This window comes from Onychomys torridus, chromosome 3, assembly GCF_903995425.1.
Source record: "Onychomys torridus chromosome 3, mOncTor1.1, whole genome shotgun sequence".
NCBI lineage: Eukaryota > Metazoa > Chordata > Mammalia > Rodentia > Cricetidae > Onychomys > Onychomys torridus.
Genome location: NC_050445.1, coordinates 137,770,515 through 137,790,296, shown reverse-complemented (window position 1 = coordinate 137,790,296; position 19,782 = coordinate 137,770,515). Strand labels below are relative to the sequence as shown.

At 42.7% G+C, this 19,782-nt stretch overlaps 1 protein-coding gene across 2 annotated transcripts in view; it reads right to left on the bottom strand.

The window, feature by feature from the left end:
• The window catches only part of LOC118579759 (C-type lectin domain family 4 member A-like), a 33,066-nt gene extending 15,410 nt beyond the window's left edge, over positions 1-17,656 (bottom strand). Inside the window, exons 1-6 of one of the 2 annotated variants that reach the window (XM_036181393.1) lie at positions 17,336-17,656; positions 15,876-15,989; positions 12,357-12,458; positions 9,328-9,479; positions 8,321-8,433; positions 6,658-7,140 (exon numbers count right to left, since the gene is read on the bottom strand). In XM_036181393.1, coding sequence (XP_036037286.1) covers positions 6,999-7,140; positions 8,321-8,433; positions 9,328-9,479; positions 12,357-12,458; positions 15,876-15,989; positions 17,336-17,417 — 705 coding nt within the window. In that variant the 5' untranslated portion in view covers positions 17,418-17,656 and the 3' untranslated portion in view covers positions 6,658-6,998. Of the gene's footprint in view, positions 1-6,657; positions 7,141-8,320; positions 8,434-9,327; positions 9,480-12,356; positions 12,459-15,875; positions 15,990-17,335 lie in introns of those variants that run through there. The other variant, XM_036181394.1, reaches the window with a different exon arrangement.
• Positions 17,657-19,782: the final 2,126 nt, after the last annotated feature.

Genomic DNA, 19,782 nt, shown 5'->3' with positions numbered 1-19,782 from the left:
CGGTGGTGGCGCATGACTGTAATCCCAGCACTCGGGAGGCAGAGGCAGGCGGATATCTGTGAGTTCGAGGCCAACCTGGTCTACAGAGCGAGATCCAGGAAAGGCTACAACAGAGAAACCTTGTCTAGAAAAATCAAAAAAAAAAGAATTGTAGCATTCAACCCTACTCAGCGTGATATGCAGATACTATAAAGTGGAAACTCAAAGGCAATGGGAAGACATAGGAAGGAGGGAAGAAAAGGAACCACACTGTGAGAGAACTCTGTCCTAAGACACTCTGCAGCAAACATAAATTCATGCGCTTCTGTATGCAAACATGATTTCAGACGAACCAGACAACGTGAGCAAACACTTAAGACATGACAACATCCATTTTGACTGAACAGCCAAGTTCTAACACAACATTCTAGAGGACCGTTGACCCGTCACCATTGTGTGGGCTCCCACTTCCCACTCAGCTGCCTCCTGCAGGGGAAGGCAAAGCTCACATCCTGGTCCTTCTGAAGCTGCTCCTCTGAGCTCTCCGCTTCCCACTGTCTTCATAACTCACTCTTGGGCACTCTCCACTCACTGGGCCACTGGTCACATCCTGACACAGCTCTGGTTAGCAGCTGTGGGAGGAGGCTGTCTCTCTCCTCATGCCTGTCTTCCCTTGATCCCTGCACTGCTCAGCACCAGCCTCATGGGTTCACAGCATTATTGGAAACAGTTGGGAGAATTAGTGGATCACAATATACCGAGGGGAACTTAAACTAGTTGTTAATAATGTGATCATTTGAGTTCCCCCTGCAGAAGACATCTAGCTCATACCCAACCACGCTCAGCCATCAGCTCTTCCAAACACTTCCCTTCATGAAATCTCCTCTGGCTACTCCCATGTTCATACACATAACAAGCAAACAGCACGTGTTCTGCTGCCTTGAGGACCAGCCTCCAGCAGCACTGACTGAGCTTGAGGGGGAGGCTACAGAACCAGCGGACCTGGACTTTTTATCTGAGGGAGTAAAACTTAACTGTTTGAGGCCTGCCAGAGAAGGAACACACACACACACACACACACACACACACACACACACACACACACACACACAGGATCTTTCTATCATCTGTCTCAGTTCTTCATTTCCTTCCTTACCTCTATCCATAAATATCCCTTCTCTCTCTCTTGATGTCTTCATTCTAACTAACTTGATTTTTCCCTTACAGCTTCTATACCCTAGCAAAATCTTTCAGGCAATATGAAAATTACAGTGTGGTTACATTTTTTTTCAAGTGAATAATTATAATGAATATAGGTAAAAACATGTTTTACATCTCCCTTACATGATTAAAACAAAATCATCCCAAAAACACGCATGCATTCACATCTAAGTAACTTGTTATAGAGTAACACAGTGTAAGCAATCGGTATTTTTCTCAGCCAGTTTTTTTGCTGGCAGGCTGTATACTGTGGTTACAAAGAAAGGACCAATCTTTTTATTATTTATCTCTAAAAGATAATTTAAAAGAAATCTTAGAATAATCATAAATCTAAGCTTTTATATATGAAAAACAATCAGTCATCTCTACTTTAAATCTTTAGGGTGCATAGCTATTAATCAAAAGGAAGTTAGGGCAGAAATGGGTACAAGGGCCAGGCGGTGGTGGCACACACCATTAATCCCAGCACTTGGGAGGCAGAGCCAGGAGGATCTCTGTGAATTCGAGGCCAGCCTGGGCTACAGAGTGAGTTCCAGGAAAGGCACCAAAACTACACAGAGAAACCCTGTCTCAAAAAACCAAAAAAAATAAAAATGGTTACAAGGAATTAATCATCACCTTTGGTCATCAACCAGTCTAGCAAAAAAAGGCACATCAGCTAGTAATAATTTGTTCTTGTTCCCTAACCTTATGTGCCTTTCTAAAACTTTAGATTTTTCTCCTAGGGTTTTCCTCCTCAAAGCTATTCACAAAAGTTTCACAATCTAACCTTCAGTTACTTTTCAAAGCTTTGTTTCAGCTGTGATGAACTCTGAAACCTATGAAGACATTCTCCAACACTAAGGTGAAAAGAATTTAAACTAGCTAGGCTACTGGGACTCAATCGGTAACCTAAGCCACAGTCTACATGGCTCTCAATAAAAAGAGTTGTGTGACATTTCCTTGTTTTATTTTTTATCTTCTGCAGGTTCTGCTTTATGAGAGCCAGGCACAACATTTCATCCTCCCTTTACCTATGTTAATTTTCCCACTAAACCAGCTTCTAACATAATCCCTTATTATGTTTATTAAAAACTCTCATTCATCAAACTTCCATTTACAGTAACACTATTAGTGTATAAAATCATTGTTTCAGTTAAACAGTATAGCTCAGAAGGAAATCATCTTCATAATAATCCACAGGTAAGGATGCCCAGTATATCCGGATACTACCAAGAGATGATCATGCTGCATTAAGGGTAGTGGGGATCTCCCCATGCCCATTCACACCATGCCAGATACCAGAGGAAGATGGCAGCAGCAAAGATGGAAATGCACAGCAGTAACAAGAGACCTTCTGGGGCTGAGCTCTTGGAGCCATACCTATCCAAGATTCACCCATGAGGGTTTTGTTTCCTGGTGAGCCAGCTCCCTGAACTTTAACTGCCACCTGCTGCTCCTCTGACATGGCCACTGGCTCACATTCATGCAGAACACACACACACACACACACACACACACACACACACACACACATTTAGTTCGTGTTTCTAGGTGTTCTCTTGCTTTTGTATCTAAACATACTGAAACCCGTGGGTTGCTACTATTACCCCATTTTAATGTAATGCCACTACTGGTCTCATTTCTTTCCCAAATTTCAGCATTTCTAACCTACTTCTGTGAGGGAAAATGCTGTGCTCATTATCTCTATGGAAAGCTCTCAAGTGATAATCTCTTGGATGCTGTCAATCACCCTCCCGTGTCCTCCACTAAGCTGCCTGTCTCTCCAGGATGGGCTCCAGCCCTCAGGTCAAGCCTGTGTCCAATGCACGGATGCCCTCCATGCCCTCCTCCCTTTAGCTGGATGATCCCTCTCAGGACCAGACACCTTGCTGAAGTTCTCATGTCACAATTGAGGAAGCCTCTTCACCAGTCTTTTGTGCTGACTCCTGGTGCTAATCCCTGAGAAGTCTCCACTTACCCCCTGAGGCTTTAGCACTCCACTAAAGTCACCTAAATGGGCAGAAGCCCTCATCACTCTGGAAGGTACTGAGTGGCCACACAGAGCTATCCCACCAGGTAGACAGCATCCTTACCAGTCTCTGAAACCCATACCAGCTCTGTCTTCTGAACAGACACTCTCCTCAGCATATTTGATCACTACACCCAATGCCAGGACATCCACAACCAAGCAAGGATGTGCCCCTTACCTTACTAGACACTAAGTTCCCATGTTGACGTCCACCATAGAGACACTCTTTACCCATGTCTGGTCTTCCCTCTGCAAGGAAGATCCTTTCAATCTTCTGTGTCTCTGAATTCCAACCAAGTATGGCGCCAACACTATGAATGGTATCCTCTTCAGCACAGATACTTTCCTCACCATGCTCGGGTACCCTCCTCATTAAGCACAGGTACCCTCCTCACCCTTCCAAATGCCCAGTTCCTCCATTAGGACCCTCTCCTCTCCTATTTGCAGTTCTCACTCCCCACAGGAAGTGACCTAATGAGTTGACACTCTCCTCACCATGCTGGAGCACAGACTCCCTACAAGTGACCATTTCATAGCATAGCCCCCTCCTCACCTCTCAGGCTCTGAGTCTCACACCCGACTGCTGCTTGGAGACTCTCTCCTGAATCCAGACACTTTCTCACCAGCATGCTGACATCCCCTCACTGCTTGGGCTGCAGTTCTGCTGTCAGGCCAGCCCTCAGTATGGTTACCCAGACCTTGGACCAGACCATTGCTGCCCCACACCTGACCCTTCCATAGACACCTGCCTTGTCATCCCTACACCATTCTTTATTCAGTAAGTTACTAAGTAACTGAGGTGCTGCAAGGATGGAAACCAGACATGACAGAATATAAAGTCCTATATGATTATTGAGCCTATCAAGTATTTCCATGGTAATAAACATGCCTACACACCACTTCACTCCAGTCACAGATGCTCAGGGGTTTTCCCCTCTCAGCAAAATATATTTCTAAAGTTATTCTATCCCACATATACTAGAATAAGTCATGCACAATATTCAAGTAGTGTCCAATAATAAATATTTCTCATTTGCATATGTCCTAAGGATCTGGCTATGGGTCACTGTAATTCTGTTCAGCTTCTTTCCACATTTATCATTTTGGAACCAGGTTCATAATCATAGCTTGTAAGTTGAATGTGTAGTAGCCTCCTGTATTTAGAAAATCAGATTCATTCTCATCCTATGGGCCAGTGAAAGTCACCTGGACACAGCAGCCAATTGGAGTTGACAACATACTCTATACAAAGGAAGATGGGTCAAAGGCTTTGAAACAGTACTTTTACAGAGGAGTATGAAAGTACTTGGGAACCAGCATAGTATCTACACCTAATCCCTTTACTGTTGACTCAGGAGATATACGTTATTGGGTTTTAAAATGGACCATTAGTCCCGTCAGCAGAAAAGAGGTACCATTGCAACACAAGCACGAAATACTAAAACTTGCTGGAGAGATGTCTCAGTGGTTAAGAGCACTGGCTGCTTTTCCAAAGGTCCCAAGTTCAATTCTCAGCAACCACATGGTGGCTCAGCTATCTCTAGTGGGATCTGATGCCCTGTTATGACATAGGAAGTCATACATACAGATGGAGCACTTCACATATATAAATAAAATACTCAAACTTGTGCTTGACTGATCTCTGGTATTGAAGTAAATTAGTGTCATGTGGGTTTAGTGTTGGGTGTCTGTCATGTACACCACTGGGTCTGTAAGGAAGCAGTGAGGGAGTGCCTGGGACAGTGATGGTGCACATTCTCCTGTTCACCCACATCTGCAGTCATATCATTTTACACCTGACCTGTCGAAGAAAGACTTTCTCTGGACTTCTAACCCGGTCATGGGAGGTTACCTCCCTAATTTTGTGGAATCCGTGGAGCTATTGGAAAGTCTATTTTATCATGGTAGGCCATGAAGCCTTATGGTGCTCAGTTCTTTCACAGTTCATGCTAACAAGATTATTCATGTGGGGAGCTAATCATTTCAGAAACACTGACCATGTGATTAAAGTGTGAAGCCTTCGAGCCATGAGATGCTCCCCTGGGAGGGAAGTGATGCTGAACACTAAGTTCACTCTCTTATCAACCAAACACTCACACCTATATAATAAACTCTGATAAATCTCTGAACATCAGAGCTCAGATGAGTGCCGTCCTGGTTGGCCTATTCTGTATACTGCCACTCATTAATATTCTGGGAAGGAGATGCATGCATGAGGTCAATGGAAGTTCCATTCATGGGACGCTCCCTGACCTCACCTGATATGTTCCTCCCTTTAGTTCTGTTTTATATCTTTCTACATAACAAAACTATAATCCTAGTAGAGCATAATCATTAGTTCAATGTGTCATCCTAGCAACTCATAAATCTGCAGGTAACATGGGGTCCTGGGACTCTGCAGACAGTTGACTTGAAGTAATGGCATCCTTGGGAACTCCTGAACTTGAAGCCTGAGTCTGAAATGAGAACACTCTTGTGGAGGCATGACCTAAATATGTAGAATAATTTAATTAGTAAATGAAATGTTTTTGGCTATGGATTACCAGAACAGCCATAAGAAACATTTTAGGGAAGACTCATGAAATATAGGCAAGATCATACATCACACCAGAAAAGAGTTTTAAAATTTCTAAAGAGAGATAATGGTATTGTTTTGTTGTGCAATGACAATTTCAGATGATAGACACTGAAATACTGACTGAAGTGTTATGTATCAAACTAGCTCTCAAGTGCCCTGTCAAATAACATGTGTATATATATATATCAAATTATCAAATGTCAACAATAATTACTATACATGGTAATTATATGAGTATTGATGATACCATAACTCAAATTCTGTTTCAAAATATTCATGGTAACATGTGGAAAAGGCTTCCAAATTGTTAAGTGGCATACAGGTTTCCATGGGACATGGGGGTCTGCTCAATGTCCATCCACAGGGAAGAGGCTGTCCCTAATGTTGTAGGCACAGGTGAGACAGCAAGAATAACAGGTGGTGCCAGTAGAAGGTTGGCTATCATCTTCTTAAACTGCTGTTGAGGAAGGTCACCTAGTCCAGGATCAGGCACCATTAGAGGCCCACATCAGCCTCACAGCACCCACAGCACCTGACACACTAGCCATGGGAACCAAGATCCTGAATGGTTCCTGGTAGTGCAGGTATTCAGAGACTTGAGAAAACCCTGATGGATGGGCACAAACTGCCAGAGAAAGTGTGAGTAAGCACTGAGGACCAAAATGTCAATAGGTGACAGACAATGTCACCCTGTCTGTATGAATTTGCTTAAGAAGATCTAAATGTTCTACACCACACACACAAACAGACAACTATGTGAGGTAACAGAGGATGCTGTTCACCTGATTGTGGTAGCCAATGCCCAATACATTTCCATATCAAGTCAAGACAGTGTCATGTAAATATACATGATTTATTTGTCAATCATACATCAATAAATCCAAAGACAGAGGAACAAAGACAGAGATTCACACCATACAATTCTGTCATCAAATAAGACTTTAGGAATCTAAGGATGGACACAGCGGCTGGTGTGCTTTCACATATGCACAAAGGATCCTGTAGAGTCTCTAGAATACAGAAAATTCTCACTATATAAAGAGTTAAGGATGAATAAAATAGTATATATGGGGACCAGTATTATCATATGTAAAACTGTTGGCTGCCTACCTAAATTGCTATGGTCATCTCTTCCACAAGAAGGTCTTTCCAGGTGTCTGTGTAATGGTGGATAAAAAGGCCATCCCATGTCCATGAAGAATGATTGATTCAGAAGTATATTTTCTCCACCTGACAAACTGACTTCTGTTTATCACTGCAACGGACATCATTCCAGCCCCAACCAGAATATGGAGGACTTATTATGACACATTGTTCATGGTCACTGCTGGGCTCACCTGGGAGCCAGAACCTGGAAGGGAGGAAAGAGCATCAGGGTGTTTTCCACTGTGATGCTGGGAAAGAGAGAGCAAGAGTAAGCAAGCCTGAGGATGCAGTGGTAGTTTGTGGAAATCAGATTCAGGTGTGTACAAATCAACTTTTCTCCACCACCCATCCCTGACTTGTCTGTGGAAAATAGGGGCCACCGTACCCAATGATCTCTTAGCCTGTTTCTTAACTCTGCTCCCAGAACACATCCCAGGGGCTACTTCATCCCTAGGTCTTGGTACCCGGCGACTGTCATTCCATGTGCTTATTTATTGCTGAAAAGGTCTCTCTTTATTCTTGTGTTTTATTAAACTTTTTTTTCATTTTACAACAGTCTTAGTTTAGAGACTGGAGAACTACTTAAAATATCTAGATAATCCACTTATTTCTGTCATCTAGGACAAGTAACTTACTATCCTGGATTCCTACCTGTCTCCTCTGAAGAGGGAGAATGAGAATAACATCACTAACTGTTTCTGACAACAGAAACCAGGATAGAATGTGGGAACATACTAAGATATTAGAGTTTTTAAATACTTACATAAATTCAACACATAACAATATCAGAATGTGGGCTTTTGATTTAAGAGAAATAATCAGTTATGGTCTTGACATTAATTTTTATTATAACTATATTAATGAAAACTGGAGAGATGGCTCAGATATTAAGAGTACTTGCTGCTTTTCCAGAAAATGTGAGAGTTCTGTTCCCAGCACATAAATTAACATGGTCACACCACCTGTGACCTCAGCTACGGAGAATCCAACACCCTCTCCTGGGCTTCATGGGCACCAACATACACATGGCACACACTCAAAAGAGACACAGATATACACACAAATAAAAATAAATTAAATCCTATTGTTAAATGTATAGATAAGAGATGAGAAGCATAATAAAACCCACCATGGTGTAGCACCTTGGTTGGGTGCCCTGGGTACTTATCATGCTACACTCTTCAAACTCAATTTCCTCATCTCTCCTGTAGTATCAGTGACATGTGTCACAGGACTCCTTGATGAGGAAATAGGGATAAAGTAACTCCATCTCCAGCACTCACACCAGGAGTGAGCTGTTTTAGTTTCATAACCAACAGCTGGAACACCCTAAAGTCTTCTCATGCTACAGGACCCAGGACTCCTCTAGGTAACTCTAGACTCACGTGGAATTTTCATTGTATGGTGTCTGATCAACCCATTGCCACTGTCGATGACCTGGATCTGAAAGCCCAATATAATAAGCAGCTTTAGGATTCAGGATCTTGGTGATGAAATCCTAAGAGGAAAGAAAGATACAGCATTCAGCCTGGATGGGGTACTTCTTTTTCTGTTATAGAATTTTTATAAGATCTTTTAAAAATTATTTTAACTACACATCATTATAATATTCAATACAATGCACCTATGGAAATACATAATAATCAAATCCTAGTTCATCTCTCTAGCCCATTAAATAGTTCTCAAATTATAGATTAATACACTTTAATTATACATTTTAGAGGTACACTGTGATACTTTGACTGACATATTTTTGGTCACAATGAGCTGAGAAGACAAAGAAGGGATCAAGGAATAGAAGACCCACCCCACCACCCCAGGAGTGCCATCTCTCCAGCTGACAGGACACAAGGTCATCACTCAGGGGCCTGATTTCCATCACACTGGAAACACTCTCTGTCCATGATCATAAGGAATCCTCATCTCAGACGCACTCCCTCTTTTCTCCCCAGCACCATTCTTGAAAGTTGTGCATGAGACAATTTAGAAGATTAAATCATTCTCCATTCATAACCTCAGATATTTCATTTCTGATGGTTCTCCTGATTTGATCCCCTTTCCCTAGTCAGCTCTGCGCCCTCTTCTGTTAGGCAGTGGGAACTACAGGAAGCATTAGAGTGCTGAAATCACAAACTGCTCTTTCCAGCAAAAACATTTCATCCTTCCCTCCACCCTCAGGCTTTGCATTTCTGTTGCCATGGTTCCTTGTGGGTTGTTTAGCTTCACTGAAGCAGGGGCAAGGTGGAGAATGCCAAGGCTGAAGCATCCTTTCCGGCTTCCTGGTGGAAAGGCTTCCTCCACATCACCAACACCCATGTCAACAAAACTCCTTCTTAGTAAAAAGAGGCAGACAGCAGGCCAGGCCCAGGCCCCACTCTGTCCCAGGATGCACCTGCTCTTCCTGGCTGTGGATCACCATCAGATGAGCACCCATGCTGGAGCACTTCTCCTCACTCTCTCTCCAAGATGCTGAGTCAGTAGAAATGAAGTAGCAGTGGGAACTAAATGATTTCCAATTCTTTGGGCAGCAGCTCCAGACTTTGTCTTTATTGGGAGGAAGGAAGTGTAAGTACAAAGTACATAGTTTAATTATTTCATAATACAAAAATACACCCAGGGCTCAGAAGAAAGCAACTCATCATACCAAGGAACCAAAAAATGTTCAAACTTAAAACAAAACAAAGTAAGAGGTAATAGATGCCAAGAAGCAAGGTAAACACCCCCAAGGCTCTAGGAATATCAAGGAAGGTGGAGCAGAAATAGTGGAAGAGCCAGAGGGTGGGAAGGAGTGCTGTCCTCAGGACATGGCGTGGTTGTTGCACATCACAAACTCACAGTGGTGGTGAGCTGCACGAAACTGAGCCCATCACCTCCCCTTCCTAGAGGAGGGCAGCAGTGAAAGGTTACAGAATGAGGAAGTCGTGCTCTTCAGTGATGTAGCCATGGATACATTGCTCTCACTCAAGTAACGAACCCCCATCCATGCTTATACAAGAAGTCCATCCTAAATGCAGAGAGTCGCAGAAAGCAAGACCTCAAAGTAAGAGGAAGGGTAGGAAAGGGGAGGGGATAAAAAGAGAATAATGGGGGGCTTTGACCAAAGAACATTATATATGTATGAGAATGTGAAAGAATATTTTATGAAGAAGCAAGATAGGAAAAAAATGTTAGAATTTTCTGAGCAAACTTTAAAGCCAAGCATGATAAAAAGTAGAATAACCCTCAGGGTACAGTAGTGGCATGCATACCTTGTGATCTTGTCACCAACAGCTCTCTAATTAGACATAAGACCCACTCAACAAGAGGTAAAGCATGCCTGGTACTAGAAATCTAACCAACTACCCAGGGCTAGTGAAGATAAATCTTGGAGAAGAACCTACAACTACCATGTTTTTAAACCCGCAAGATCCCTAACTACATCCTAACTATTTGTCCTTAAACCACAGGTAAGTGCAGTCCTCACCTCTCATCATGGATGCCTCTCTTTGTAACAGACCATTACAGAGAACCACAACCAATCGAAGTCAAGAGTCGTGGAGCCCAGTCCCAAGGGATACATCTACAGAACAACTCCAGCACCTAAGGCTCAGGGATACTTCCAATAGAAGAGAGTGGAAAGTGTAAGATGGAGAGGAACAGGGAGTTTACTGGGAGACTGTCTCCTAGGAATGTGAGAAGCTCCACCCATAAAGTCTCACCAACACGACTGCCTAAACGGGAGCTGAACAAGGACAATAGACATGCCAACCTGCATGGGGTGTAAGACGAGAAGTCTACAAGGCCTCCACCCTACACAAAGAACTACAGGCAACTTAGGAATGCTGAGAGTGGGAGAAAGAGTCTTCCTCAAGGATGGGCACACCCTCTGGTTATCCAGTATCAAATGGTCAGCTCTGAGAACATACGAGCAAGTAACATGCTACATAATGAGCAGGCTGTACTTACTCACTTATTTTTTTTCTTCAAGGAGACAGATGATATAGATAGATAGATAGATAAATAGATAGATAGATAGATAGATAGATAGATAGATAGATAGATGAGAGATTTTTAGATTGATCTTTAAATAAATAGATGATAGATGTATATATGTATATAATATACACATATACATGTACATATGTAGCAACAATTAATATTTTTAAAAAGAGGCCATGAATTTGAAAGAGCAAAAGGAGCATATGGGAAGGTTTGGATGAAGGAAGGGAATGGGGGAAATTATGTAATTATATTATAACCTCAAAAAATAAAAGACATAAAATGCTTCAGTGAGAAGACTCAGACATCTTGAAAAAATAAAAGCCAGCAAAGAAGCAGATATAGTAAGAATCAAAATGGAATTATTTTTACTTGAAAAACTGCGATACCCTTTTCAATCTACAATAGGTGGGGCCAATAACAGAATGGAGGGGACAGAAAAATTGTCAAATAAAATAATAAAACTTAACAAAATGAAACTTAACAAAAATGAAATACACAGAAAAAAATACAGCCTCATATTATGATCCCAAATGTGTATATAGGAGATAACACAGGACCAAGATATGTGAAGTGTAAACGGATACTCGGAAAAGAGAAATGAGGCACTCAGAGATAGAGATGCCGCTGAAAAAATGGGAGGAGTATAAAAAGGCATTTCCCAACATGATGAAAATAAATCATAAGCCAGTAAATAAAACACTAAAAACCTAGAGCTAATTAATACACTTCTAAATAATATAGGTGTCAAAACATCAAAGTCTATTTTTAAAAGGTATTTAACGGGGGCTGGGACTGAGGCTCAGTTAGAGCATTTGCCTAATGAGCAAGAAGCCCCAGGTTCTATCCACCGCACACCATAAGACCAGATGTGGTAGTGAGCACTTATGATCCCAGGATAGGGAGGTGGAGGCAGGAGGATCCAAAGTTTAATGTCATCTTCAGCTACATAATGAGTCTGAGGCCAGCCAGGCTGCATGGGACTCTATCGCAAAATAAAATTGAACTGAACAAAAATGAAAATACCAAATGTCAAAACTTGTAGGACACTATTCTTTAATAAAGAAGTCCAGAGCCGCCCAGTGAAATAGCTGAGACGGAGATGAAGACAGAGACTCTCCATCGTGGGTCTAGGACAGAGCCTTTCTAAATCCCAGAAGTCAGGAAGCAAATTGTTGAAAGAGATTCGTCAAAGGGCAGAAGGACCAATGGGAAGTGGTCCCAAAGCACAAAGACAGAAAACACATAAGTATCAAATTATAATACAGAATAAATGTTTGCCGGTACATGCAGATACAAATCTCATATGCATGTAAATTTCAAAATCTTGTGTTGCTAGGTCTAATGGTTACTAATCCACATCTTAGTATATCCTAGAAATACTTAGGTAGGGTGCTTACACTCGGCATTTGACAACTGGATTCAAGGCACATTAAGTTTTACCTTCCTTAGATGCGTGGTCTTTCATACAAGCCAATTTTGTGTGATTCAGTTGTTTCATAGTATTTTTTTCTTCAAGGAGATCAGAATACATTTGAAACAAAACTGGAGGGAAAAGAATAAAAGATATTCATTTTCCTGGTAGCATTACAATTTTAGTCTTTACTCATGTCTTCCTACACACACACACACACACACACACACACACACACACTTTTTGAATGGTTGGTTGGTTGCTTGGTTGCTTGGTTGCTTGGTTGCTTTTTTGAGACAGGGTTTCTCTATGTAACAGCCCTAGCTGTCCTTGAACTCACTTTGTAGACCAGACTGGCTTCGAACTCACAAAGATCCACCTGCCTCCGCCTCCTGAGTGCTGGGATTGAAAGTGTGCACCACCACTGCCTGGCATTTGTTTCTTTGAGGCGATGTCTAGCTGTGTAGTCCAGACTCGCCTCACCCTCATGATTTCCCACCTCCCCTCCAGAGAGCTGGGCCTGAACCCTCACACCTGGCTCTTAGTTAATGAACCAAACTGGAATGGTAATCCCAATTCATAACTAACTCCCAGACACAAATCGTAGAGCTAGGAAGCTGAGGGTGGATCAGGGAGGAATTAGGGGAAAGAATGTGAGTGAATATGATCAGAATATATTGCATGAAACTCTCAGTTAATAGAAATATCTTTTAAAAATAAAAAGGGTGGAAATACTTTTTGTCTGATCTGTAAGGAACATGACTTTTTTAACTGAGCCATCTGTTTAGAATTGGGGCTTTTCTCTTTCTCCATTAGATCCTATTTGCTCCTTGACCCTCCACATCCTGGCTGTTGCTTCTACCATTTCACTAAAACCATCCTTGAGTCAAGCATGATGGTGCCTACCTATAATCCAAAAACTGGGGAGGTAGAGATAGGAGGATTGCAAATTCCAGGCCAGTCTGGACTATGTACGTATCTAGTTCAAATCCAGTCTGGGCTATAAAGTGGGACTGATTTTTTTTTTTTGAATCAATGAAATAGATTATCAATAATATCCAGGGCAGTCATTGTCCAGCTTGCTGTTGGCCTTGACTCCAGCCCTTTGCTTCCTCAGCTCTGAGGACTCTGCTCTGTTTTGCCTCACCTTTCTTGCTGTCATTTCTTACAGTCTTTTATAATCCCCTCCCCCTCCAGCCATCCCTTTAGAAATGCAACACTACCCACTGTCCGTAATTCTCCTTCCTTCTCATACTTCCTTCCTCCCAACTGATGGCATGTATCCCATGGTCTCACCTGCCACCTAAATGGGAAGGACTGGGAAACCTCAGACCTTCCTCCTGACACCCAGACAAGTGTATGCTCACTAAACATGGCACTTGAAGATAAACTCAACACTCAAAACTCAAATCAACATCTCCTGTCCTAAACCTGCACCTCGCACTGTATTGTTTGCCTGAGTGAACATCTTCACCACAGCTCAGTCTAATGAGTCCGGGTGCTGGAGCGGCTTCACTTCCGGGTCCCTTAGTCCCCAGTTCATCAAGCCTCTTCCTCCTGGGCACTATCTCCCTTACCATTCTCCAAGGACTGTCCTTGGGTCAGGCTCTGGTCACCTGACTGGTGGGTGATGAATCTGTTTTCTAGCTTGTCTCTTTACTTCTGGTTTCCTCTATTCCATCTTCATGCAGCTCTGACTGCACACTTCTGCGTGTCTAATCTGACAGTTTCAATTCCCTGCCTAAAATTCTTCAATGGCTTCTCTTGGATGTGACACACTAGAACAAATGCAAACAATTTCCAAACAACTCTCACTCTCCATCTCTGTGTCTAAGCTGTCCCATGAACAAAGATGGGCTATCCTGATGAATGAGAGAACTGGGGCCATATTGCTCCTGTAATTCCAGGTGACAAACTCTTCCTCTGGTGCTGTGCTGCCTGCACCTGGCCACATGTATGTGGATGGCTGAGTTCAAGAGGGCTACAGGAACCTCCCAGCTGATGTCAATATAACCTGCTAAGCCACAAAAGCATGAAACAAATAGCTGTTTTAATCTGTGAAACTTTAGAACTGTTTGTTAAGAAGCAAGAGAAAAAATGTTCAATAGCAGGGTGGCGGTGGTGGTGCACACTTTTAATCCCAGCACTCGGGAGGCAGAGGCAGACAGATCTCTGAGTTCAAGGCCAGCCTTGTCTATAGAGTGAGTTCTAGGACAACCAGGGCTATGCAGAGAAACCCTGTCTCGAAAAAACAAAACAAAAAGAGAGAAGAAAAGGAAGGAAGGGAGGGAGGGAGGGAGGGAGGGAGGGAGGGAGGGAGGGAGGGAGGAAGTTTAACGGAAAAATCCAAATCCCTTTTTGTTTTGGAGACAGGGTCTTACAGCATAGCTCAGACTGACCTTGAACATATTATGTAGTCCAGGTTGGCCTAGAATTTGCGACCCTGCTGCCTCAGCTTCCCAAGTGCTAAGATTATAGGCATGAAACACCATGCCCAGCCCAGACTTTTTCCCAATGCTACACAACACTTTTCACATTCTGAGTCCTGTTTATGTCCACCACATATGGCTTCATTTCTTCTTCACTTGGTGTTATGTGTCCAAGACAAGCTTGCTTAGTCTTCTCGGTATTTTTCCATGCTCTCATACTTCCAGGATACTGCTGTCCCACCCAGGTCTAGATGTCACCTCCTCCAAGCCTACCTCAGCCCCTGTGCTTACACCCTACCTGCACAAAACTTCCTATACAAGTTTGTAAATGTTACTTCACTTGACCATCTCTAAATTTTTTAAGAACAGGGGCTATTGTTCTTTCTAGACCCTCTAACACACTGTCTAGCACACAGTAAATGGACATAACTAATTACTGAGGGGAAAGATAAAATACACAAAAATATACCAACTTTACACTTTTATTTTTTAGACAAGTTCTCACTATGTAGACCAGGCTGGCCTAGAACTCACAGAGATCTACCTGCCTCTGCCTCCTGAGTGCTGGGATTAAATTAAAGGCATGTGCCACCATGCCTGGCCTTGCCTTTAATTTTTTTAAATAAATTCCAAAAGCCAACCTCATACAGAAATCTTCTATTTCCTAAATTGGCTTTGATCTCACATAGTCTGGAGCAGGAACAAAATAATTAGGAGTTACACTGGAGCGCTCACTGTCCCTGGAATAGCTCTGTCCATCTCTTCTCATCCCTCTATCACTCCAAGATATGAGTGCCTGTGTGTCCAATGGGGCTGGCTTCTAAATGCTTAGGAAATACAGATTCATCCTCAGTACTGGAGTCTAACACAGATGCCCCAGGATTTCACTCTGTGACTCCAACAAACATGCACTTGCTTCTGTAGTGAGAATGAATGAATGAATGACTTTTACAGAAGAGTTATTCTGAAATAGAACAAAATTCCCAATGGCATCTGTCTCCCCAGAGAAAGCTTCTGTCTATGGTTTCTTGGGAAAACCACTGATTATAATCTGTTTCTAATGAATGTCTTTCTTCATGCAAGATGGGTGTTGCTTACTTATTCCGTCGGCATACTTACTGATCAGAGCAACAGAGGATAAGATTGCCATCAGCAGGAAAAATATCAATGAGGCAAGAAGCAGCGTGGGAAAGCCAGGATTACTTTTGTGAATGGTGGTCTTCTTTGGAGGAGCTAAAGGAACAACCAAACTAATTAAATCAGTGATGAATTGTCATTTCCTCTTCCTCATCTTCTTCCTTTCTACCAGGAAATATTAATAGTATAGACTCTTGAGACAACACAAAAACTGAGAAACATTGATGTCCATTGGAGACAAGTTTCTACCAGTGACAATAACTCATTGATATTGATATTTGAGAGACACATGTGAGTGCAGATATATATCCTTTCATGGAGTTTTAAAGTGCATATACATGTACACATATTTCCCCATATGATTGACATATCACAATCACTCATTTCTGCTTTGTTATTTTCCTTCACATTGTATCATGAACATTTTTCTGTCACCATATTTTCTTCTTTAACATTCTTTATTTTGGCTACATAGTACTTCAATGCATATTTAAATAATCTCCTAAACTGCTTCCAATGTTACTTTAAAGCATGCAAAAACAGAGAAGTCTGTATAGTATATTTCACATGTTTAGGATATGGCCTAAGGTTATCTTTTTCTGGGCTGAAGGGCACGGAGGAGGGGGAGGTATAAAAGGAAGGGAGAAAGAACCAGAGAGTAGTGGGGGCAACAAAGTATGACATCTGCTTTCGCATTTGCTGCATCTGGAGGTCACTATGTATAAATACATATGCTAATGCGTGATATGAAACCCATAAGGAGGAGTGTTTCAGGAGGGGAAAAGGATGAACAAGAGCGGGGAAGGAGGGGGGGGTGGCTAGGGGTACACACAAGGGATATGATGTGTTTGTATAAAATACCATAATGATTCCACCAATTGGTTTACGTGCTAGCTAAAAAAAAAAAAAAAAAATAGTTTTAAAGTATAAAATTCTTATATCATAGACTCTTGTAACACTAGTAACAGAGCTTACATGTAACAAGCATGAGGTCCTGCGTCCATCCCCAGGATGAGTGGAGAAAGAGACCCTCAAACCGTCCTTCAAGATAAAACTGCCCCCCCAAATACAAACTAATTTCTTAAATTTATAATATGCTGTCAAGTAAATAGAAAACTAAGAACTTCACACATGAATTTATTTGCATGGAGAAAGTATAGTTTTACATACGTAGAAAATCTGCAGTAGAATTCAGGCTTTCCCTAAATGGCAAGAGTAAAGACGGTGTCGTGAACTTTCTCCTTTCCCGTAGAAGAAAGCCACAACCCCTTCAGGCCTCCCCACAGACAATTCAACCAGCTGAAACTCGGGGCTCCCACACACAGCACTCAGTCAGCAGCAAAGATGCCCCAGGCTTGCTCATAAACACTCCTTTCTTCAGCCCGCCATTAGCTTAGACCACCAGACGAGGTTGCCTTGTTCTGGAGGTGGGGGAAGTTTACCTGAAGATGAGTCTGAGATAATGCCTGAGGAAACAGGTTGAGTTTTGAAGTTCACGTCTGTATAAATGTTTGGTGAAGCCATATTGAGAAGAGACCTGCTTTCTTCAGAAAACCTGCGTCATTCTTAATTTTTTTTCTTATAAACAAGAAATAAGAATGGTGATAATTATCCCATCTAGAAGGTGCAGAGGCATTAAGTGGGCAAAGAGCCTCTGAGAGTACAGCATAAGAATTTAAAACCACGGGGTGGAACTCTCCGGGCCACAGACAGAGAGGCCCGACCCCCACAATCAGAATAAAGACTCCCAAGCTTGAAAGCTGTTCATGTGAATATGCGAATACTGTGAACAGCCGACTGAAACCGGGAAGGGAAGAAACAGGAAGGAAAGGAAAAGAGGAACCAGGCATTAGAGAAGTGTGCCCTGAGACCCGAGCTTCATGCATTCCGCCGCTGAGTTCGTGCGCTTCCACGAGCAAACACGATTTCTGAAGAAGTAGCCTTCATGAGCTAACACTGCTAACCCTGCAGCCTCAGCATCCTCTTTAGCTGGACAGCCGAGTTCTGGGCATGACATGCTAAGACGCTCCTTGACCTCGGCTCCTTGCCAGCTCTATAGAATGTGCACGACTGTAAGATCGGAGCAGATTTTCTAAGTCTGCAATGTGGTCCTTCTTCGTGGGAGTGATGTGCTCCCGAAACCATGCCAACGCCCTGGGATGGGCTCTGGACTTCCTTTTCTGCTGTGTCAAGTTCCTTGCTTTGCTTTTCTGATTAAGGGGGAGTTCTGGTGTCAGCCATCTCTTCCAGCTGTTCTTCTGCTTTCTCTAAATTATTCCATGGAGATTCCGGCAGACTGTGCCTGGATATCATCTGCTATCCTCAGGCTGTGTACTGCTGTTGAGTTACCCCGCAGCCACGCTCCATACACCCAGTGTCTCAGGTTGGTTCTCTTCTTAACTGGAACATTTACCCTTATGTGTCTTCCCTGCTGAGGCAACACAGTTCTTTTCAGCCTAAGAACAGGAGGATATGCTTCGTCAGGCTTGACTGTGAAGAACGGGTGCCCCCACCACACACCCTCCACACTGTGGGGCTGGAGGGAACTGGCCTTCCGTTAGTAATGTGGCAAAGTTGCAATAAGCATGAAAAACCACAGAAAATCTCAGAAGTAGACACTGGAGGTGTGGCCAAAAAAGGCCAAATGCTAACAAATCGATACACATTCTTAAAATACCTGAAACTCAGAAAACTACACACACACACACACACACACATACATACATACACACATATTTGGTTTTTTGAGACAGTGTTTCTCTGTGTAGCCCTGGCTGTCCTGGAACTTGCTCTGTAAACCAGGCTAGCCTCAAACTCACAGAGATCTGCCTGGCTCTGCCTCCCGAGTGCTGGGATTAAAGGCATGCACTACCACCTCCCAGCAACATTAAATATCTTAAACTGAGTGCTATGAAATATTTAAAAAGCATCCAAACAACTAGCTCAGAATAAACCAATGAACCATCCACCAAACCAAGGGAGGGCCAAGCCCAAGAAGGAACTCTCCAGTATCCACCCAAGTAGGCAGTGCTGGATGGCTGGGCACAAGGGGCCCATGCAGGCACCTGGTGCCAATCTGGGGGATTTCTCCAGTGAAATGAACCATCTTGGGATCCCACATTCAACTACCAAAAACTGTCAAGCCAATATGACAGCTCTCACCACAAGAGAAATAAGTGACAGATTCTGGAGTCAAATATGAGTGACAGTGATCTGGGAACGTGGAGTCACACTATTCCCAATATCATGTTCCAATGTGCTGACAATTTCATAAAGTTTTTATGGTTGCGTCACAGAGGAGAGATATAAACTGGAGTGCTTTCAACTGCACTGGTGGTCTAGGGAAATGGCTCAGCAGTAAAGCGCACTTGTTGCTCTCACAGAGGACTAGGGTTGGTTCCCAGCACACACATGGTAGTTCACAAGCATCCTTCACTGCATTCCAGGGGATCAGACAATGGGGATCTGTCAACCTCTTTTGGCCTCCAGAGGCACCAGGCACACCATGCACATACATGTCCACATAACATTGTTAAGCATTTTATTTTATGTATATGGGTATTTTGCCTGTATGTATGTCTGTGCGCCATGTGAGGTAAGAAGAAGGCATTGTATCACCCAGAACCAAAAGGTTTATGTAACAGTCACAAGAAGGTTAGGTAAAACACAGACGTGGGTAATGAATGATTAATAAGGAGTCTAAAAAAAAAAAAAAAAATCCAAAAATGCTGAGGCTGCAGCATTTCAAATTCCACAGTCATGTGAGTTCAACCAGTCAGCCCTGGAGAATCTCCAACATGGGTGATGCTTTCTTCCTGAGAACTTCAGCTCACACAGTCAAGAGGGCATCTATGTGATAGGATGGTCAGGTACAGGAAGACCAACTTCA